Source organism: Pristiophorus japonicus, chromosome 5 (assembly GCF_044704955.1).
Source record: "Pristiophorus japonicus isolate sPriJap1 chromosome 5, sPriJap1.hap1, whole genome shotgun sequence".
Classification (NCBI taxonomy): Eukaryota; Metazoa; Chordata; class Chondrichthyes; family Pristiophoridae; genus Pristiophorus; species Pristiophorus japonicus.
In genome coordinates, this window is record NC_091981.1 from 203,002,325 (window position 1) to 203,026,508 (window position 24,184).

The 24,184-nt window shown below is 45.9% G+C and overlaps 1 protein-coding gene across 8 annotated transcripts in view; it reads right to left on the reverse strand.

The window, feature by feature from the left end:
* LOC139264565 (E3 ubiquitin-protein ligase HECW1-like) overlaps positions 1-24,184 on the reverse strand; it is a 751,381-nt gene that overhangs the window by 365,766 nt on the left and 361,431 nt on the right. For all 8 annotated transcript variants that reach the window (XM_070881227.1, XM_070881228.1, XM_070881232.1 and 5 more), the window contains one exon: positions 706-848. In XM_070881227.1, the coding sequence (XP_070737328.1) occupies positions 706-848 (143 nt within the window). The remainder of the gene's footprint in view (positions 1-705; positions 849-24,184) is intronic.

The following is a 24,184-nucleotide window of genomic DNA, read 5'->3' on the forward strand; positions in this document are numbered from 1 at the left end:
CGGAGTTGAAATCACATTGTGCCATGTTGTGAAACTGAACATGGTAATTTGTGAGCTAGCATCAGAAAACAATGACCACTGGATTGTCATTATAACCCAACTGGTTCACCAGTGTCCTTCAGGGAAAGGAGTCTGCCACGCTCCCTGGTCTGGCTTACAGAAACTCCAATCCCACACTTGAATGTTAATGTGCTCAGGGCAATAAATGCTGCCTTGTCAGTGTCGTCCACTTCCCAGAAGAAAATTAAAAATAAAACAAGATAGAAGTTCTTCCCACCAGCACTGGGATACAAACACAAACAGCATTTGACTATATTTTGACAGAATCTGAGAGCACCTATTCTGACCAGCATATTCTGCATATCAAAGTACATGACAAAGTAAAAACAAAAATTGTGGAAATGTACGACAGGGCAACCAACATCTGGAAGAGAGAAACAGGTTTACAATGAAGGTTCACCCTCATCTGTTATTTTAGATATTGGCTTACTTGCCGCACGTTTCCAGCATTTTCCGTTTTATTTCTGATTTCCTGGATTCACAGGTTTTTTTTAAATCAATGTTTGACAAAGTAAATTCATATATTAAATTGTCTTTCCCTGCTACAGAATTGATATTTTTACTCCACATAATATTACAATATATTCTTCAATAATTGAAATCTAAATAGTTCTATTCTCACAGAGAAAATATGCAAAGACTTACCCTATTGCATGCCTTTCCAATAATCGCTGTACTGGCATTGAAAGCTTTCCTAGAAAGCGTTTTATAATGGGACGACTCTTTGCAAACTTGTCCTTGACCTCAATTTCAAGAACATCCGTAGGGAGTGAAACAAAACTGTGCTTCTGCAAGAGAGAGAAGGAAAGATCAACATTTAAATTACAAGGTACTTGCAAAATCGAACAAATAGCCCAACCTAAACATGCAGTGTGAACATACATTATCCACTTCCTAATCATTACTTCACTGAACAGCGTATGCCCTCTGAATGGATACAAGCTAGGTTTTGAGTCTCATTTCTCTTTGTTTGACATTGTAACAGAATACCGAAAATGTGCCGATCATGGCTAGGTCCTTCATTTTTTACAGTAGGACCACAGTGTTGCAAAATATTTAAATAGTAATGTAAAAAAACTTCACAAAGGAAAAGTATAAATTATTTACAGTGTACAAGTCTGTAGATCAGTCAGCTCTGAATTTAAGATTCCTGTCTCCAAGGTAAGACTGTGCTGCAGCATGCACTGGGTCTACTGCAGTGCAAATATCTGGAATCTTCTTTTCAGTCTGGAGTTCAGATTCACAATGCTTTGTAGGTGCAGCCATGATAAAGTGATGTATTATTTATAAAGCTTTTAAAGAATCTTTAAGGACACCTTAACAGACAACAATATTTCTTTCAAGCTTTGAATCCTTTTATCATGGGTATCGGTGTTTTCAATGCTTACAAGCCTTTATTAGACAGAAAATGGTGCTGCATATGCAAAGTAACACCATATTCGGTCACTTCATATTAGTTCTAAAGAATTCTGCTCAGTAGCATTTCATACACGGATAGCAGGGAGTGGTCCTTATGGGTGGCGCATCACAAGTTATTGTTGGTGCACAGCCTGTGATTTTCTGTCCAATCATTTTAACAGATGGAAAATTATGGGCTAGGTTCCTGCCATGTGAGCACCACACCCGGCTCGGAGTGCGGAGCTGGCCCCAACATCTTGTGTTGTTTATTATGCTTCTGTACTACCTGTACTGGAAATTCTGAGCACAGGTACCTATTTCCAACCTGGTATAGCTTACATATATCATCAGCCTTAAAATACAACACAGAATAAAAATCAAATACATAGGTAAAGGAATATATATAAAATAAAGGCCACTCATTTAAAAACACAACAATAACTAAGGCCACTGCTTTTACAGGAAAGTGAAAAATCCCCAATCATCAAAACACAGATAAAAATCCCATGTACTAAAAGCACAATTACATTTATTCAGTCCCTGTGATCAGCGGACCTGATATGTCATTGCACATTACATAATACCCCTACAGCAATAAGACAACATATCCTCCAAATAACAGTGAATTTACATTTACTTAAAATTCTTTCTGTCATGTATTCAACCATCATTGTAACCCATGTATAAACTGACCTAAGTTGTACATGGTGAGAACAATGACCACTAGGTGGTGAACTTGTGGGAGACACTCCTAACCTGGACTTTGAGGCATAAAAGGGGAAACTCCGCCCATCTTCACCACTTGAGTGCTAGCTAATAAAGGTTACTGGTCACAGAGTGACCTTCTCTCAAGCATGGGCCTCGTGTGCATTTATACTGTATAGTAAGGACATATCATTGGCGACGAGAAACTGGGATTTAAACCACGCGAGCATGGCCACTAGCAGCACAGACGAGAGGTACTATGTTGGGGATGATTGGGATGACTTTATTGAGAGACTACAGCAAAGTTTCGTCACGAAGGAATGGTTAGGACAAGAGTCGGCCGACAAACACAGGGCTCATCTGCTGATGATTTGTGGATCCAGGACGTACTCGCTGATGAAAGACCTTCTAGCCCCAGAGAAGCCAGCGGACAAGACGTTCGAAGAGCTCAACAAGTTGATTGGGGAACACCGTAAACCGGCGAGCAGCATGCACATGGTGAAACACCGGTTTAACACGCACCGGCAGCGAGAAGGGCAAAGCGTTGCGGACTTCATGGCAGACCTCCAGCGACTGGCGAGCCTATGTAAGTTCCCAGATGCATGCGGAGCGGAGATGCTGAGAGACTTTTTTTATTGAGGGCATCGGGCATGCTGGGGTTTTCAGGAAACTGATTGAAGCCAAAGACTTGACCCTGGAAACGGCGGCCTTGATGGACCAGACTTTCAGCTCAGGGGAGGAAGAGACCAGAATGATGTTTGACAAAAATCTGGGCTCAAATGCAGCAAATGGACAGGGAGCCAACATTTTTAACGCGGCACACAGTTCTCCAGGCAGACAAGGGCAATCGGACATGCCCCAACATCGAACCCAGAGGGGGAATTCAACAGAGACAATGGCTAGCTGAGCGGTGATTCACGTAATCGCAAGTGACAATGCGGTCAGTAATGGGGCCATTAACATCTGTTAATGGTGTGCTTAAGGACAGTCACAGAGACAGCCAGACTGGTAATGGACCTTTTGTTTCCAACAACAGCTCATGTTGGAGGTTTGGAGGCAAACACCCAGCCAGAGCTTGCAGGTATCAGCAATATACCTGCAGAAACTGCAACATCAGCGGTCACTTGGCGCGTATGTGCAGGAAGCCTGCAGCCAGGTTGATGTACGAGGAGGACGGGCCCGATGTAAACCCTACGAGGCCAAATGAACACTGGGGAAAATCGCTGGAAGCTGAAGTTCAGCGAGTTCATGTGGAGCACATATACAGTTCATATACCAGGACGCCACCGATAATGATGAAAATGCTCCTCAATGGCATCCCAGTATCAATGGAGCTGGACACGGGGGCCAGCCAGTCCCTGATGAGTATCAAACAGTTCGAAAAGTTGTGGGCGTCCAAGGCCAGGAGGCCAAAATTATTGCCGATTGACGCACAGCTACGGACATACACAAAGGAGATCATTCCGGTGCTAGGCAGTGCCACGGTATTCGTAACCCACAAAGATTCAGAGAACAGATTGCCACTCTGGATTGTCCCGGGGAACGGTCCCGCACTACTGGGAAGGAGTTGGCTTGCTGTCATGAACTGGAAATGGGACGATGTCATTGCAATTTCTTCTGTGGAGCGAGTATCATGCTCACAGGTCCTGGACAAATTTGACTCATTATTTCAACCCGGCATTGGCACTTTCATGGGGGCCAAGGTAGTGATTCACATAAACCCGGACGCCAGGTCAGTACACCACAAGGCCAGAGCGGTGCCGTACGTGATGCGGGAAAAGATAAAAGGCGAATTGGATCGCCTGCTGAGGGAAAGCATCATCTCGCCAGTCGAATGCAGTGACTGGGCGAGCTCGATTGTGCCGGTGCTCAAGGCGGATGGGTCGGTCAGGATATGTGATGATTACAAGGCCACCATCAATCTGGTGTCACTCCAAGACCAGTATCCATTACCGAGAGCTGAGGACCTCTTTGCGACGCTATCCGGTAGCAAACTTTTTTCAAAATTGGACTTGACCTCAGCTTACATGACCCAGGAGCTGGCGAGTGAGTCGAAGAAGCTGACCACCATCACAACACAAAAGGGGTTGTTTGAGTATAACAGATGCCCGTTTGGGATTCGTTCGGCCACCGCGTTCTTTCAACTAAATATGGAAAGCCTCCTTAAGTCGATTCCAAGGACGGTGGTTTTTCAAGACGACATCCTCATCACGGGTCGCGATACTGAAGAACACCTCCACAACCTGGAGGAGGTGCTACACAGACTGGATCAGGTAGGGCTGCGACTGAAAAAGGCGAAGTGCGCCTTCCTAGCTCCAGAGGTAGAATTCCTGGGGATGAGGGTAGCAGCAGACGGGATCAGACCTATCACGTCCAAGACGGAAGTGATCCAGAGAGCACCCAGACCCTGTAACACGACAGAGCTGCATTCATTCCTGGGGCTCCTGAACTATTTTGGTAACTTTCTTCCCAAATTGAGCACGCTGTTAGAGCCGCGACACGTGCTTCTACACAAAGGTCACAAATGGGTCTGGGGGGACAGCCAGGAAAGGGCTTTTGATAGAGCATGCAATTTGTTATGCTCAAACAATCTGTTAACGCTATATGACCCATGTAGGAAACTTGTTTTAACGTGCGATGCGGCGTCCTATGGTGTCGGGTGTGTGTTGCAGCATGTTAATGCCAAGGGTCAGCTACAGCCGGTAGCTTATGCCTCCAGAAGTCTGTCCCAGGCAGAAAGGGGCTACAGGATGGTAGAAAAGGAGGTGCTTGCATGTGTATATGCAGTAAAGAAAATGCACCAGTACCTGTTTAGCAGGAAATTTGAGCTGGAGACAGATCACAAACTCCTAACGTCCCTTTTGGCCAACAACAAGGCCATAAATGCAAACGCATCGGCCTGCATACAGAGGTGGGCACTCACGTTAGCCGCCTATGACTACACAATTCGACACAGACCGGGCACCGAAAACTGCGCCGATGCACTCAGCAGGCTCCCACTAGCCACCACTGAGGGGGCTACCGAGCATGCTGCTGAGATGGTCATGGCTGTTGAAGCTTTCGAAAGCGAAGGCTCACCCGTGACAGCCCGTCAGATTAAAGTCTGGACAAATAGAGACCCGCTACTGTCTTTAGTCAAGAAATGTGTCCTGAATGGGGACTGGGCAGCCACATACGGGGCACGCCCTGAGGAATTTAAACCATTTCACAGGCGCAGGGATGAACTCTCGATTCAGGCCAATTGCCTACTATGGGGAAACCGTGTAGTCATGCCCCAGATGGGCAGAGAGGTGTTTATCAGAGAACTTCACAATGAGCACCCGACATTGTCATGATGAAGGCAATTGCCAGGTCCACGTTTGGTGGCAGATCTGGAACTGTGTGTTCGCAGGTGCAACATGTGTGCCCAGCTGGGCAATGCGCCCAGGGAAGCCTCCCTTAGCCCCTGGTCTTAGCCCGCCAAGCCATGGTCACGCATTCATGTGGACTACGCAGGTCCTTTCATGGGAAAAATGTTTTTGGTTGTAGTAGACGCCCACTCCAAATGGATCGAGTGTGACATTTTAAATTCAAGCACATCCTCTCCCACGGTAGAAAGTCTACGGGCAATGTTCACCGCCCATGGTCTACTGGACATCTTGGTCAGCAACAATGGCCCGTGCTTCACAAGCACTGAATTCCAGAACTTCATGGAAGGCAATGGAATTAACCATGTCAGAACGGCACCGTTCAAGCCGACCTCAAACGGCCAGGTGGAACGAGCAGTGCAGATAATCAAACAGGGGATGCTCAGAATCCAAGGGGGTTCCCTCCAAAGCCGCTTATCACGCCTCCTGTTGGCCTACAGGTCCCGACCACACTCGCTCACAGGGGTTCCACCCGCAGAGCTGCTAATGAAAAGGATGCTCAAAACCAGGTTATCCCTTATATTCCCCACCATGAAAGAAATTGTCGAGAGCAGGCGCCAGTCACAATATGATTACCATGACAGGAATGCGAGGGCGCGAGGTATCGATGTCAATGACCCTGTCTTTGTCCTCAACTACGCTGCAGAGCCAAAATGGCTCACAGGCACTGTGATTGCCAAAGAGGGGAATAGGATTCTGGTAGTTAAACTTACCAATGGACAAATCTGCCGCAAACATGTGGATCAAACAAAAAGGAGGTTCAGCAACCCCATAGAAGAAGCAGAGGAAGAACACAATGTAGAGTTTATTCCACCACAGGTGACCGAACACTGGAACCGAGTGGAGGAGAGCCCAGTCACTGTGGGCAGTCCGGACAGGCCTGAGGCACCGCAAACAGCAGACACTCAGGCCAGCGCCCAACAACCGGAGCCCCAACTCAGGCGCTCTACAAGGGAGCGTAGACCACCAGAGAGACTCAACCGGTGATCCCAATAAGACTTTTGGGGGGAGGTGATGTCATGTATTCAACCATCATTGTAACCCATGTATAAACTGACCTAAGTTGTACACTGTGAGAACAATGACCACTAGGTGGTGAACTTGTTGGAGACAGTCCTAACCTGGACTTTCAGGTATAAAAGGGGAAGCTCCACCCACCTTCATCACTTGAGTGCTAGCTAATAAAGGTTACTGGTCACAGAGTGACCTTCTCTCAAGCATGGGCCTCGTGTGCATTTATACTGTATAGTAAGGACATATCACTTTCGAGACACATCTGTCGCAATTTATGTGTGACACGTGTAAATTTATGTCACACTTAAAATAATTTTCTTAAAAAGAGGCAGAAAGTCCCAGATTTTGAATTATTCCATGCTTAATTTAAGGCCAGACTCCAAATTAATCCAATTGGTCATTCTTAACCCAGAACAGCTAGATAAAACAACTGTGACCCATTTTACTTCAGTTTTTTTCATAGTTTGGTCACATATATTGAAAAAATGGCTAGATCTTTTGAGAACTGTGTTTATATCACAAGAGAAACCTTGCTTCATCTTTCTGTCATACCAACACAGTGACCATTCCTCTCAGTCCCACTAATTCGCTCCCTTTTCCAAGGCTTGAATACATATTTTCCATTTTCCCCAAACATTCTTCCTTGTCTTTCTTCACTCTTACCACCAACCTTTTGCCTCATTCTCCCAACTCACTGACCATTTGCTGTATCCTCCAACAAGGAAAGGATTGAAGTAAAAGATAACCTGACAAGAAATAAAGGGATGAGCTCCTCAAATCATTCACTGTATAAATGCATCCTGTGGTGTGGTACATTTCATGCTGTCTTTAATGTCTAGCTTTTATCCCTAGTCTGTGCTGAGTTAGTTAACCTCGGGCAGGATAGGAGTAGAGTCCTTAGTGTTCGTGAGCTAAGGAGGGGTGAGAAATCAGGCATAGTTTATTTCCATTCAGGAACTCCAATATTAAAATGCATGTATGTGGACATTGGGTGAGGGCAGAATCGAGCTCCACTCATAGGGGTGAAATTGGACTTGGGGAGTAGCGCAAAATGGGCGATAGCGAATCGGCAACCTATTTCTTAAAATAAAATCGGGCAAGGTGTAAAATTGGCTACCGATTTGCTATTATGCACTTTGTGCCACTGCCCAAAATGAATTTCACTCCTATTATCTCAACTGGCATCGGAACAATGGTCAGGTGTTGGCAAGCTCCCATGGAATTACACAGAGGCATGAATCACACTATCTTCAGACGATAAGGAGGGAAAATCGGCAGTGTAAAAAAGCATTTCAGAAACAAGGTTGGGGAAGCTGACCGATGAATAAAACCCATTGGAACCCATGTACAAGGTGTGGGAAACCCCACACTGTAAATTAAATTAGCAAAGTGTCCTTTCACAACAATCTCTTGCTCAATAAAAATTGAAGTGTCATCTATAATAAACCCTTGTTAGGATGCGTGGGTTGCCTAGTTTATTAAATATTTAAAGGGCCCAAAATTCGCCACCATTTCGCACCAAAGATTTGGAGGTATCAGTGTTTTTTGGAGCTAACTTAATTTTGCAAGTTTCGCCAAGGGTATAACGCCATCCTTAACAGCTAACGGACAATTTTTTTAGTGAACGTTATTATGACGTCACTCGGGGTCAAACCCACCCGTAATGCCATTTTTGTCTGTTTTTGCGAGTTTCGCCAATAACGATTTTTTCAAAAACGGCGCAGGGGACCACTGGGACCTTGAAAAACCTTATTTTACCAAATAGAAATCAGCGTTACAGACGCTATCTTGTTTACCGGAGCTGAGTTATACATTTTGGAGGGAGGGAACAAGACTTATATTATATCCAAACTAATTAAATATGTTTGTTTGTGCGGAGGGAAAAGAGAAACTTTACTTATTGCAGGAAATTGTGAGTTGAAGTTCCACCACCGAACCACTGCTCATCGGGCTTCAGGCACACAGGGTCGGAGTGCCAGCTGGCAGGATCGCTCCCTCGGCCAGACACAGGAGCTCGGTGCTTGGGTTCGAAAGAAGCCAAGCCGGGGAGAGGGGCAGCAGCGGGGGGGCCTTTCGGCCAGGGATAGGGGCGGCAGGGCCATTGGACCAGGGTTGGGCGGCTGCGGCGGGCCATTTGCGAGCCGTTGGCTGGGATGGGGAATTTCAGCATCAAAACACTCCCAGGGCAGGTAGAGCATGGATACAAAAGCAAAATACTGGATTCTGGAATAAAAACAGAAAATGCTGGAAATCTCAGTGGGTCGGCACGGGAAAAATCAGCACGGGTTAGCTACAGAGTAAAGCTGTACAATTACACGTTACCCTGGAAACCTAAATGCTTGGGCATGTGCAGATAGGGGCCCCAGTTTTTTGGCGCTATCAATTAGCTCCACCCACAGAAGCTAAAGTCTGTCTGCACGGCACCAAATTCAAACAGAAAAATGGTGAAACTTTGGATTTTTATTTTGCTGCTACTTCGGCTTTAAAAAATTGGACGTTAATCTTAAATAGCGCCAAAAAAAGGCAATGAGGAATTTTGGGCCCAGAGTGTTGCTTCTGACCCACTTCATGGGCCTGAAATTCCAGTACGGAGTGTGTACGGACCCGGGAAGGTATCGCAAAAGCCGGTTTTTGGTGCGCGATGTGCATGCACCGAAAACGGACTTTTCTGATCTGTCAAGTTCTGGCTTGACAGATCCTCCACATCTCGGCAGCAAGGACATTCACATGGGCAAGGTTGTGCTATTTGCCCATCTCTTGTCCAGCGAATGTCCTTAAAAATTTTGCGCCTGGTTAAATCAGGCACATAGCCTACTTTTGCCAGCATAAGTGTTTTAAAACATAAAAAACATAAAAATAATATTTTAAAACACATTTTATGTTAAAAACTCTGCCCACTAAGGTAAGTTTATTTTAAACCCTAATTACAAAACTTAAAAGAAAAATCGGAAAAATATTGTTTTTTTCTAACACATTTATTACCTTTAATTTCAATTATGTGAGGTGTGTTTTTTATTTTTTATGTTGTGTTTAGTGTGTTTTTTTCCCCCTCATTAATAGCAATGAGAACTCATGGATACGGAGTTCTCATTGCTATTAATGAGAACACTATACCCGATTGGTTGTGCTTCTGTGTTCCAACCTCAAGGAGGGGAGCACGCATCGAAGTGTGGAAAGAGAAGGCCTCCCCACTAGAATCGCAGGCACCACCGGGACCAACAGGTAAATTCATTCAAATTCTCAGGTCGGAGGCATTCATCTGAAAGAAGACTCCAACCAGAATTTCAGGCCCATTATATCTCGTATGTTTTCTTATGTCCCTTGATGCACACACTACTTAACACATCGCTGATAGGTTGCCATGGTGTACTGCAACATAGCAAGTAAGTTATGTTTGTATAAATGAGCCTAACATCTGTGGTTGAGAAAATGTTGGAGTCCATTATTAAAAAAGCAGTAGCAGGACATTTGGAAAAACATAATTCAGTCAGGCAGAGTCAGTATGGATTTATGAAAGGGAAGTCATATTTGACAAATTTGCTGGAATTGTTTGAGGATGTAACGAACAGGGTGGATAAAGGGGAACCAGTGGATGTGGTGTATTTGGACTCCCAGAAGGCATTTGACAAGGTGCCACATAAAAGGCTACTGCACAAGATAAAGGTTCACGGGATTGAGGTAATATATAAGCATGGATAGAGGATTGGCTAACTAACAGAAAACAGAGAGTCAGGAAAAATGGTTCATTCTCAGGTTGGCAATCAATAACTAGTGGGGTGCTGCAGGGATCAGTGCTGGGACCCCAACTATTTACAATCTATATTAATTACTTGGAAGAAGGGACTGAGTGTAACGCAGCCAAGTTTGCTGATGATACAAAGATGAGAGGAAAAGCAGTGTGTGAGGAGGACACACAAAATCTGCAAAAGGACATAGACAGGCTAAGTGAGTGGGCAAAAATTTGGCAGATGGAGTATAATGTTGAAAAGTGTGAGGCTATGCACTTTGACAGAAAAAAAATCAAAGAACAAGTTATTATTTAAATGGAGAAAAATTGCAAAGTGCTGCAGTACAGCGGGACCTGGGAATACTTGTGCATGAAACACAAAAGTTAGTATGCAGGTACAGCAAGTGATCAGGAAGGCCAATGGAATCTTGGCCTTTATTGCAAAGTGGATGGAGTATAAAAGCAGGGAAGTCTTACTACAGTTATACAGAGTATTGGTGAGGCCACACCTGGAATACTGCATACAATTTTGGTTTCCATATTTATGAAAGGATATACTTGCTTTGGAGGCAGTTCAGAGAAGTTTCACTAGGTTGATTCCATGGATGATGGGGTTGACTTATGAGGAAAGGTTGAGTAGGTTCAGGCTCTACTCATTGGAATTCAGAAGAATGAGAGGTGATCTTATCAAAACGTGTAAGATTATGAGGGGCTTGACAAGGTGGATGCAGAGAGGATGTTTCCACTGATAGGGGAGACTAGAACTAGAAGGCAGAATCTTAGAATAAAGGGCCGCCCATTTAAAACTGAGGTGAGGAGGAATTTCTTCTCTCAGAGGGTTGCAAATCTGTGGAATTCACTGCCTCAGAGAGCTGTGAAAGCTGTGTCATTGAATAAATTTAGGAGTTTCTTAACCGATAAGAGGTTATCTGGAGCGGGCAGGGAAGTGGATCTGAGTCCATGATCGGATTAGCCATGATTGTATTAAATGGCGGAGCAGACTCGAGGGAACATATGGCCTACTCCTGCTTTTATTTCTTATGTTGTTATGTTCTTAAATCACATTTCTAAGGTAGACTGAAACTACGAATTGTTTTTTAATGTAATGGAAAGTAAGTGCTTTTCACCTTATAAAATAACTACAGTTCATTAATAATCTTTTTAATCTAATCTGGCTCCCTCATTCTTGAACCTTTCAGGAATATCAGTTGTTTCAGATTAAAGAAACTCAATTTTCGATGGTGAACCCTAATTAGTGTTAGAGAGAGAGAGGCAAACACGCTCACACACAGTCACAGACCATTTAACTGTACTCATTATGGATCAATAATATCTTTATTTTCTGTGTCCTCTGTATTTTCTTAGTACTGATATTGACAACATTACATTATTGAATATTGTATCTGTTATGTTCAGAATAACTCCACAGACTGTATTGTAAACTCAAACTGTTGTGACCTTGGTCTCTTTAATATGATTCCAGAGTGAGGAAGCAGCATTGTGGATTGCCTTTTATACCTTCTTGCCCTAGGGTGCACAGGTGACCCTTAAGTCTCCCACAGGTGTGCCCCCTGATGGCAAGTCTTACATATCGGTGAGGTTTACATACATACATAACAGTATCATTGATAATCAGAAATGATGATCATAATAATCCGTACTACTGCGGGGGAACCTCGCCCATTGACAGAGCGTATCGGTAATTCGGGTGGGCATTGCCACTGATGGTGAAAACCGTGGGCAGCACATGCCAGTGTTCCTAACATGCACAGACTCTTGACATTACCCCTAGGATCTAAGGAACATTAACTTATCCAAAATTGACAGAGCAATAAATGGTTTTGTATTCTATTAACTGTGCCTAATTAATTCACTGTAATTTTCAAAGTTATGTACATTACATTAGTACTTTTATTCACAAGCATTACCTTGTTGCATCAACATGTTTTTATTTGTTTGTGGGATGTGCATAGCACTGGCAATGCCTATTAATTCCCATCTCTAGTTGCCCCGAGAAGGCAGTGGTGAGACGCCTTCTTGCTTCACAACCATTGCTTTTACAAATGAGTGATTGTTAGACCACTTCAGATGGCATTAAGTGCATAATACTGGAGTCATGTATGGCTTCAGTCCAGGTAGCGATAGTAGGTTCCCTTCCCTGAAGAATATCAGTGAATCACTTTGGTTTTTTTACACCAATCTAGCAAGTTGTTTTGCCATGTTGGGATCTGAACTCATAATCTCTAGGTTTCTCATCTAGCACCATAACCACGACACAACCATATCCTCGCTAAAGCCTGATTTTGAGAGTTTGGCCAAAAATAAGATTGAGCTGGCCCCATGGGGTAGCTCAGATTAAAGGTTGTACCAAATGTTGAAATGGGAGTCCCTCCCCCCTCCCTCAAATTTGAATAGGCTGCTGGAACATAAAGAGTTCGTCCAGAGACCTTTACTTGTAACACACTTGGCAGGGAAGCATAAAATATGGTATGGCTGCAGCTCTTAAAGAATTGTAGCCACTATTAAGGGAGAAATTGTGGTGGTGCAGAAAAGTGGACTAACTGTTCACAATGGTGACATGGGAGCAAAACTGATGTTGAAGAGTTGGAAGTCCTGCTGCAGGAGATGCACAAAAGGAGGCTTGCCCTCCGATAAAAGAGGAGGTGCAAAACACAAAAAATGGAGATCTCCAATCTTGATCATCCAGGTCCCAAGGAAGTAACCTTGTGATATGGGTCGATAATTGGTTGGGAGGATGCAGACAGCGACTAGGGATAAAGGGCTTGTTCCCTGATTGGCGAGATGTGACAAGGGGAGTTCCTCAGGGATCTGTTCTAGGGCCCCAGCGTTTCACCATATATATCAATGACTTGGATGAAAGATTACAGAGTTATATATCCAAGTTTGCAGATCACACTAAGTTAGGAGGCAGAGTAAGTTATGTGGATGGGAGTAAGAAGTTACAAAGTGATATAGACAGATTAAGTTAGTGGATAAAACTATTTCAGATGAAGTTCAATGTGGGCAAGTGTCAGATCATTCACTTTAGATCTGAGAAAGACAAATCGAAATACTTTTTTAAAGACGAGGTACTTGGAGCTATGGAGGAGCAAAGGGATTTAGATGTCCATGTACACAAATCATTAGAGGTTACTGTAATGGTGCAAAAAGTAATTAAAAAAGGGTATGGGTGAAGTGGGGCTATTGAGCTCTGTTATAATTAAAGGGTTAAGAATGGATCTCGGAATTAAAACAAGCTGACATTGGCTTTTGTTGTGGTCAACTTTATAAGGGTGTTTAAAGGGAAATAACATATCAGAATGATTACTTGTTCAAGCTGTGTAACCTGAGGACAATTACAGGAGGCCCAACTGTTGAACCACTGGAAACCCAGAGGGGCAGTTAAACAAGGCAAGGGGTCAAAAGTGACACAATGGAAAAACTCCATCTGGTCAAGGCAAGAGAGATAAGATAACATTCCAATGTGCTAATGAACTTTTGGGACACAGGTTTATGGAAAAGTACTGGAGATAGGCGTGGTCAGGATTGTACCTTTACTTTGAGTGACAAGGGTTTTGACCATTCAAATCAATGTATGTCTCATGTATCGAATGTCCAGCCATTATAGGCCGAGGAACTGTATAAAAACCGTGTTTTCTTTGTTCAGAGAGAGCAAATGAGGACAGCTCAGCAACAGGTTGACTGCAGACTTAACTCTCCCTTGCAAGAAATTCAAGACTACTTGAATCTTCAAATCCAGACCTGATGTTGAGTGTTCATTTTAAATACTCCACTGCAATGGAAATGTTGGCCTTTATCTCAAGGGGGTTGGAATAAAGTAAGGAAGTGATGCTTCAGTTATACTGGCCAGATATCATCTGAAGTATTGTGTTAATTTTTTGGCACCAAACATCACGAAAGATATAGGAGCCGAAATTGCCCTCTGCCCAAAATGGGGTGTACCTTCCAAATTAAATGAGTCTTCTCTGACCCAGCGGAGAGTGGAGTGAAATTGGGGACTTAAAAAAAAAATTTCTGTCGGGGCAGCTGGGGGCGGAAGTTGGTTGGGAGCGGGGTGGAAGGCGGACAGTCAGCACAGCGACACTTATGATGTCAGTGCGACACAGACATGTTGCGTCGCGCTGACACGTAACAACATCCCTCCCCTTTAGTTCCGCAGCCACTTTAGTGGTACCCACTGGGCCACCAGGGAGGGTTTTGGCTGGGCCAGCGGCCTGGTACCTAAGAGGGGGCCCAAGAGGGAGTGCCGGATTGCCTGTTGGGGGCCTGGCCGAACCCGTGGCCGCCATTGTCAGATCAACTTTGGAGTCAGCCAACTATTAAAATAAAATTGCGGCCGTGGCAGTGTGCCCTCCCCTTTAAGAGCAGACGTGCCGCCCAGTCACAAGCAGTTCCCGCCGGGAAAGATGTCGAGGTCACCGACCAGCGGCCAATCCGCTCCCACGGGGCAATTTCCTGCGCGGGGCGGAAAGGAGGTCGTTGCCAGTCGGTAAGGGATCGGCGTGTGCCCAATAGGGTGGGAGCACTGGAGGGGCAGTAGCGTGCACCGCAACAAAAATAAAGGAGGGCAATTTCTCAAATGTTGGTACCTCCCCCTGACTAAGCAGTAGGTGCATACCGACCCATTACCGCCTCTTTGACACGGTAACGGCTCTTAAAAATGGGGGCAATTTTGGCCCCATTATGTATCCTTATATATAATGTATATCACGAAGGAATACAGTGCAGATTCAACAGAATTAGACGAGGGTTTAAAGATTTAAATTATGAGGACAAATAACTTAATCTTGGTTTGTATTCCCTTGCGTTTAGAAGGTTGAGGTTGTAAAGTCCTTACACAATACCACAAATCCACATGAGGCACATTCTATGGACAAGGTCACTCCATGACCTGAACCTTTATTCACAGGACCAAGAAGTGATGACCCTGCGTGGGACCTCCCTTTATATGTCTGGATGACCAGGTGAGGAGTGTCTCCCACAAGTTCACCCCCTGTGGTCAAGGTATGCATTTCTTACGTATATACAGTATTGCAGTGTTGTTACATAAAGGTTACATACATGACATCCCCCTCAACATCTTATTGGGATCATAGGTTAAGTCTCTTGGATGGTCTGCACTCTCTCGTGGAGCACCGCAGTTGGGGCTCTGGTTGTTGAGCCTTGGTATGCGTGTCTGTCACCTGTGGTGATTCCGGCCTGACCGCAGGGACTGTGCATGCTGCTGAATGTTCTTGTTGCTCATTCACTGGCGGTGGTGTGAATACCATCTCATGATCTTCCTCAGGTTGCTCAGTGTCCATGTTGAACCTTTTTTTTACATGGTCCAGATGCTTGCGGCATATCTGCCCATTGTTAAGTTTAACCACTATGAACCTAAACCCCTCTTTGTCTATTACAGTACCCTCAAGCCATTTGGGCCCCAAAACATGATTGAGAACAAATACGGGGTCATCAATTTCTATACATCTCCTCCTTGAATTTCGGTCATGGTACTCGTTTTGGGACTGGCACTTGCCCTCAACAATGTCGAACAAGACTGGATGAATGAGGGACAGCCGAGTTTTGAGTGTTCGTTTCATGAGTAGTTCCGCGGGCGGGACCCCCGTGAGCGAGTGCGGTCGGGACCTATAGGCCAGCAGGAGGCGCGATAGGCAGCATTGAAGGGAGGGTCCTTGAATCCGGAGCATGGCTTATTTTATGATTTGGACCGCACATTCCGCCTGGTCATTGGAGACCGGCTTGAACGGTGCTGTTCTGACATGGTTAATGCCATTACCCGACACGAACTCCCAGAATTCGTCGCTTGTGAAACATGGGCCATTATCGCTAACAAGGATGTCCGGCAAGCCATGGGTCGCAAAGACCACGCGCAGACTCTCCACGGTGGTGGATGTTGTGCACGAATTCAAAATGATGCACTCGATCCATTTCGAGTACGCATCAACAACAATGAGAAACATTTTTCCCATGAACGGGCCCACGTAGTCTACGTGGGGCCTCCCTGGGGGCATTACCTAGCTGGGCACAGGTCGTGCACCTGCGAACACAGTGTTTCAGGTCTGAATCAATTCCCGGCCACCATACATGTGACCGGGCAATGGCCTTCATCAGCACGATACCTGGATGCTCGCTGTGGAGTTCCCTGATGAATGCTTCCCTGCTCCTCTGAGGCATGACTACCCGACTGCCCCATTGTAGGCTGTCGGCTTGGATGGAGAGTTCATCCATCCGTCTGTGAAAAGGTCTGACCTCCTCAGGGCATGCTCCGTGTGCGGTCGCCCAATCCCCAGTCAGGACACATTTCTTAATCAAGGATAGGAGGGGATCTCTGTTGGTCCAGATTTTGATCTGGCGGGCTGTGATGGGGGAGCCTGCGCTGTCAAAGGCATCGACAGCCATGACCATCTCAGCGCTTTGCTCCGCTGCCCCGTCAGTGGTGGCCAGTGGGAGCCTGCTGAGCACGTCAGTGCAGTTTTCAGTGCCGGGCCGGTGCCGGATGGTGTAGTCATACGCAGCGAGCGTGAGAGCCCATCGCTGTATGCGAGCTGACACATTGGCATTGACAGCCTTGCTGTCTGACAGCAGGGATGTTAACGGCTTGTGGTCCGTTTCTAATTCGAACCTCCTGCCAAAAAGATACTGATGCATCTTTTTCACCCATAGACACATGTTAGTGCTTCCTTCTCAACCATCCCATATCCCCGTTCAGCTTGAGAGAGCGACCTGGAGGCATAAGCCACAGGTTGTAGTTGGTCCTCAGCGTTACCCTGCTGCAACACGCACCCAACCCCATAGGACGATGCATCACACGTCAGAACCAATTTCTTACGGGGGTCGTACAAGGTCAACAACTTATTTGAACAAAGTAGGTTCCGAGCCCGATTGAAAGCCCGTTCCTGACAGTCCCCCAAAACCCAATCGCAACCCTTATGCAGGAGCACGTGTAGCGGCTCCAACAATGTGCTTAAGTTCGGTAGAAAGTTCTCGAAATAGTTCAAGAGACCCAGAAATGTACGCAACTCTGATGTGTTGCCAGGCCTGGGCGCTCGTCGAATCACCTCCGTTTTGGATTCGGTGGGCCGAATCCCGTCTGCAGCAACCCTCCTGCCCAGGAACTCAACCTCAGGAGCCAAAAACACACATTTAGACTTCTTGAGTCGCAGACCTACCCGGTCCAGTCGGCGTAGCACCTCCTCCAGGTTGTGGAGGTGTTCCTCGGTGTCTCGACCCGTGATGAGGATGTCATCCTGAAATACGATTGTTCCAGGAATGGATTTGAGCAGGCTTTCCATTTTTCTTTGAAAATTTGCGGCCGCTGATCTAATGCCAAACGGACACCTGTTGTAAACAAACAGTCCCTTGTGCGTGGTGATGGCGGTCAGTAGTTTAGATTCGTCGGCCAGTTCTTGGGTCATGTAGGCTGAAGTGAGGTCCAACTTGGTGAACAGCTTGCCGCCTGCCAGCGTGGCAAAAAGATCCTCCGCTCTCGGGAGTGGATATTGGTCTTGTAGGGACACCCGGTTGATAGTGGCCTTGTAGTCGCCACAGATCCTGACCAAGCCATCCGCTTTTAGGACGGGAACGATGGGGCTCGCCCAGTCGCTGACTTCAATGGGCGAAATGATGCCCTCTCAGCAACTGGTCCAACTCACTCTCAATTTTCTCCCACATCACATACGGCACAGCTCTGGCTTTGTGGTGCACTGGTCTGGCGTCCGGGATGATGCATATCACTACTTTGGTACCTTTGAACGTCCCGACGCCAGGTTGAAATAGTGACTCAAATTGCTATAGGACCTGTGAGCATGAACTTCGCTCCACAGATGACATGGTGTGCACATCCCCCCATTTCCAGTTCATCTCAGCTAACCAGCTCCTCCCCAACAGTGCGGGACCATTGCCCGGGACAATCCAGAGCGGCAGCCGGTTCACCGATCCATTGTGTGTGACCGCCAACATTGCACTGCCTAGCACTTCTTTGGTGTACGTCCGTAATTGCATCTCAATGCATTCTAGTTTGTGTCTGCTGGCTTTGAGTGCCACAACTTTTCAAATTGTTGGACACTCATAAGTGACTGTCTGGCCCCCGTGTCCAGCTCCATGTGTACAGGGATGCCGTTTAATAGGACTTTCATCATCATGGGTAGCGTTTTGGTATATGAGCTGTGAATGTTTGCCACATGAACCCGCTGAACTTCAACGTCCATTGATTTGCCCCAAGCGTCATCCTGCCTCGCAGACCCCTCATCTGGTTCATCCACCTTGTATATCAGCCTGGTTACAGGCTTTCTGCACATTCTGGCTAAATGGCCACTGAGGTTACAATTTCTGCAGATGAAAAGTTGAAACCTGCAAGTCCTGGCAGCATGTCTGCCCCCACACCTCCAGCATGAACTGAGATTCCCATTGTTGTGAACAAAAGAGCTGTTACAAGGCATTCCTCGCTGATTGTCCCTTTGACTGCTCTTGAGCACCCTGTTAGTGGGTGTCAATGGCCCCATCCCGGGCCGCATTGTCCACTGTGGTGGGGGGGGGGCATAAATGTCCGTTCAGCCTGCCATTGTCTCTGTTGGAGACTTGCACTTGGGTCTATTGCTGCCTGGGGTGTGTCAAACTGCCCTTGCCTGCCCTTGCCTGTGTCACGTTTATGATATTGACACCCTGATCCATCGCCACGTTGGAGGCAGAATTGCGCGCGTATATTATCTTGGTTTCCTCCTCGCCCGCCATAAAAGTCTGAGCCATCAACACCGCCGCTTCCAAGGTCAAGTCCTTGGTCTCAATTAGCTTTCTGAAAATCCCAGCATGACCGATGCCCTCAATAAAGAAATCCCTTAGCATCTCCCCCTTGCAGGCGTCTGTGACTTACAGAGGCTGGTCAAGCGCCGGATGTCCGCAACAAAATCCGGTATGCTCTGTCCTTCCCGACGTCGGTGGGCACAGAATCTGTGTCGGCCCATGTGTATGCTGCTCGCCGGTTTGAGGTGCTCACCGATTAGTTTGCTGAACTCTTCAAAGGTTTTGTCCGCCGACTTCACGGGTGCTAGCAGGTCTTTGATGAGCGCGTAAGTCATAGGTCCACAGCTGGTCAGCAGATGAGCCCTTCACTTGTTGGCCGCTGCGTCTCCCAGCCAGTCCTTCGTGACAAAACTCTGCTGGAGCCTCTCAATGAAATCGTCCCAGTCCTCATCAACACAGTACCGTTCATCTGTGCTGCCGGTGGCCATTCTCGTGGGTCGTTGATTCCTGTTTCTCGTCGCCAATGTAATGTCCTTACACAATACCACAAATCCACACGAGGCACATTCTATGGACAAGGTCACTCCATGACCTGCAACTTTATTCACAGGACCAAGAAGTGATGACCCTGCGTGGGACCTCCCTTTATATACCTGGATGACCAGGTGCGGCGTGTCTCCCACAAGTTCACCCCCTGTGGTCAAGGTGTGCATTTCTTACGTATATACAGTATTGCAGTGTTGTTACATAAAGGTTACATACATGACAGAGGGTGAGCTAATCGAGGTAATCAAAGTGATTAAGGGACTCGTTGGGGTAGATACAGAGAAATGATTTCCTCTGGTGGAGGAATCCAGAACAAGGGGCGCAATACTAAAATTAGAGCGAAGCCATTTAGGAGTGAAATCAGGAAGCACTTTTTCCACACGACTGAGGTTGATAGATTTTTTAAAACTTAAGTGTATCAATGGAATTGAGGTGCAGACTAGCCATGATCTCATTGAATGGTGGAACAGGCACAAAAGGCTGAATGGCTCGTTTCCTGTTCCTATGTTCCTTGAAGTTTGCGACCATCAGGAGAAAGGCGAAGGCAAGCCATTTATAACACTATGTAAACCCTGCCACCCAGTGAAAACTGCTCCCGTCCGGCTAATGCCGCCTTTTGGCAGGAAAAATTATCAATGTGTTGTTGTCCTTTGCAAACACATCATTAGGCACAGCCTTTATTTAATGTAGATGTCGCATGTGGTGCATTGGAAATATACACTGGCATGAATGCTTCATGCTGTGGTAACCTTCCATTCTTTTCTAATTTTTGTGCTAATCAAGGTAAGTGATCTTAGTAATGTGTAGTAGAAGTCTTCCCATTTCAAGCACTCCTAAATCAGACATAGCACAGCAAAGCTCCCTGTATTCTGCCCCAATAATGAGCCCCAGAAGAGCACGTCCTATTGCACCAGTGTGCAATAATGCAGTATATACAGTACAGCCCTGAAATTGGTTAGGCTAATGGCGGAAGTCCAGCAGTCCCGACATGGCAGGGGTAGAAAATGGTGCACGACAAGCAATGCTGGGTCTCCGCCTCAAGTATCTGGTCCTGTGATTTTCCTGTGGGAGTAATGGCAAGTGAAAGTTTTGCCTCCTGGAGGTGCATTGGCCATGCCTCCTGAGCCCCTATTGTAGACGTTAGCAAGACATTGGTATCCAGTCCAATGGAATAGCAACAATGTGACTGATCGTGGTTTCCAGGTGTAATGTATTTGTTTCATGGGTTCTTTGCTTAAGAATTCATAGCAACACATTGTTAATACACCAACTAGTTTTTGATAGCAAAGGTTTAATAAGCACACGACACATTATCAGTTCATCCTCTAGACTCACGACTGCATACATCATCGTGGATGATCTCGAGCCAACTGACTGGGGTTTTACTGAGTTTTGTGAACATTATGTGATTGGCTAAGACACTCACAATGCAACAGCTCTACAAACATGTGAGCATACTCATAGGTGCATACATTACACTGCTTCCCCGTTTTTTAGAAGCAAGGTATTTATATATTTCAAAAAGATTACTTATCATGATTACAAATTCGACTGCTGAGCCTGAGTACCTTGTTGTAAGCTTTTAGCTTCTTCCTGCTCCGACCTCCATTTCTTTGTAATTGGCTGGCTATGCTCGTTTTCTATATTCTTATTTGACGCAGGAGATCGACTTGGGAATTTCTGTTTTCAGGGCGCGTAGCCCAGGATTCCTGACATCTATCTTCCTGTGTCCTCTTGAGTTTCCTTGAAACCCTTACATCAATCCTAGTGTTAGCTTTTTTCCTAAGCTCTTGATATTCCCAGTTATCAATATCCTGTTTGGTTGGTTTGCGTATTCTCATTGATCTTCTCAACTGAACCCCATCTCCACCTCCCCCTCCCCCAACCCACCCCCACCCCAGAAGATAGAGTCTGTGAGATTGTCCCATACCCACAGAACCATCTTCAGTCGACTGCATCTGAGTTGGTGGGGATATGGACGTTGTGACCGTTGAAGTACTTGGACCTGCCAACTCACTCTGATCATCGTCCAAATCAGACTCTTACTCATCTACTCATGGCATCGAAGGTGCATCATTCGCTAGAAACATTTGATCCACATGAACCTTCCTGATGTATTCACCAATTTTGAGCAAGTACTGCTCGGTGCCATATACCAGAATAATTATACCATTTGCTTGTACCTGCCCTTTTCGATGGACTAAGAACCTGATCATCCTTCTGAAAGTACCGTTCATTAATACCGGAATGCTAATGACTTATCTGCACCGATTGTGCCTTCTCTACCTTATCCAATAGGTTCGGTTGTAATAAACTGAGACATGTCCTCAGCTAAGCTTCACCAATAATTCAGCAGGTGTGTACCCTGTTGTAGAATGGGCGTAGTTCTATATTTTAATAGAAAATTCGCTGACCTATGTTTCATGCTCCACCGATGATCCAGTCTCCTTGACAATCCTGACCGACCTTTCAGCTGCACCATTCGACGCAGGATGATATGGTGTTACCAACATGTGTTTGATACCGTTGTGTCTGGCAAAAGTTGCAAATTGTGTGGACCGAAATTGCGGCCCATTATCTGACACCATTTCTTCGGGCAGGCCATGGCATGCAAAAATATCCTGTAATTCATCCAATGTACACTCTGTGGTCGTAGATGACCCCATATGCTGTACTTCCAGCCATTTAGAATTGCTATCGATTAGAACCAGAAATTTATCACTGCCCCTCTTGCAAAAATCAAAATGTATTCTTTGGAATGGTCTCATTGGCCAAGTCCATGTTTGCATCAAGGTTTTAGCTGCTATGGCCCCACTGTCTTGACAGATAGTAAACTTACTTACTAATACTTCTAAGTCTTTATCCAACCCAGGCCAATAAACAAAACTTCGGGCCACCGTTTTCATGCCCACGATGCCAGTATGCTCACCATGAAGTTCCGTCAAGACTTTGGCCCATAGTGCACTGTGAATGACTACTCTCAGGCCCTATTTTAGACCTCCCTGCTCACATGATAATTCATGCCGACAATGATAAAAGAGCTTTATCCCCTCCTCTAAATGCATCTGATCTTCAGGGCACACTCGCAGGGTGTGCTCATAGGCATGTTGTAACGTGGCATCTTTCTATGTGTGCTCTGCAATAACAGAGGTGGTGACCAGAATGTACTCATTAATGACATCTAGAGTAAAGATTGACTGTTTGCAGTTAATTTCAGAATCTTCATGAGGCAATTTTGAAAGGGGATCCGCCACTGCATTCTGCTTCGACATGCGATACTCAATTTTGTAATTATACTGAGACAATAAACAGCCCATCTTTGCATCCTGGAAGCCGCTATAGATGGAATTGCCACCTTTGGACATAGAATAGCTAGTAACGGCTTGTGATTGGTTACTAGCTTGAATTGGCCATCCCAAAAAGAAACTGGTGAGACTTTTTAATACCAAATATAATTTCTACAACCTCTTTCTCAATCTGGGCATAATTTTGTTTGCTTTTGTTGAGCGTACGCAATGCAAGGACAACCGTTTTTTCCTGCCCATCATTTATAACGTGGCTGATCACTGCTCCCACACCATACCCAGAGGCATTACATGCTAGTCTTAGTTCACGAGTCAGATTATAATGGTCGAGAAGAGCACTACTGCTCAAGCGGCGCTTGCATGTGTCGTATGCAGTCTATTGCTCTTTGTCCCATATCTTTGTGTAGAAACAATCAAGTGCCCCCTGATTAAAGGGGTGGGGGTCACACTCCAAGAACTTTCCAAATGCCCCCCTTTTTTTTGAGGGCTCCAAAAACACAAATTATACAAGTGCCCCCTGGCTAAAAGGGGCGGGGGGGGGTGGGCACTAAAATCGGCAAACTTAAACAAATTAAACTTGTGACATGGTTCAAATTAAAATTTGGTTGCCGGGGGTGATGATGCACTCCAGTCCCTCCGGCGCTCAACTCTCGTGGAAGGCCGCGAGCGTACCGGTGGACACCGCGTGCTCCATCTCCAGGGACACCCTGGCTCAGATGTAACCGTGGAAGAGAGGCAGGCAGTGCAATAGCTCTACAAACCTGTGAGCATGCTCACCAGATGCATACATTACACCAGGTTAGAATCATGGCCTGGCATGCTCCAGAAGATTGCGACTGGTAGTTTTTAAAATCAGCTCTCTGCTAAAATGAGCCGATTTCACAGTCTTCACCTTGGTTTAGTTAGTTCTACTAGCTTTTCCTGTACAAGACATTTTACACTTCCCTGCTACAGGGGCCCAGAATACAGGTGCGATCACCTGCCTGTTTTATTTAAATGGTCTGATCATGCTCCCTCACCTCAGAAGCTCCGATGACGTCAGGCTCTCTTCAAACTGGCAGATTGTGATTCCCGGTTTGCCGCACTTATGGGAAGCCAACTGGTGGAGCACGTTGGTCGGCTGACCATTCCACCGGCAAAGTATGTGCTGTGACTTTGAGACTCCAGTCTCATTTACATTCACCAGGCGAGTTGGTGGGCACCAATCAGGCATCTCGACGCAGCTCGCCAGGCTCAGCAAAGGAGAATGGGCCAGAGCT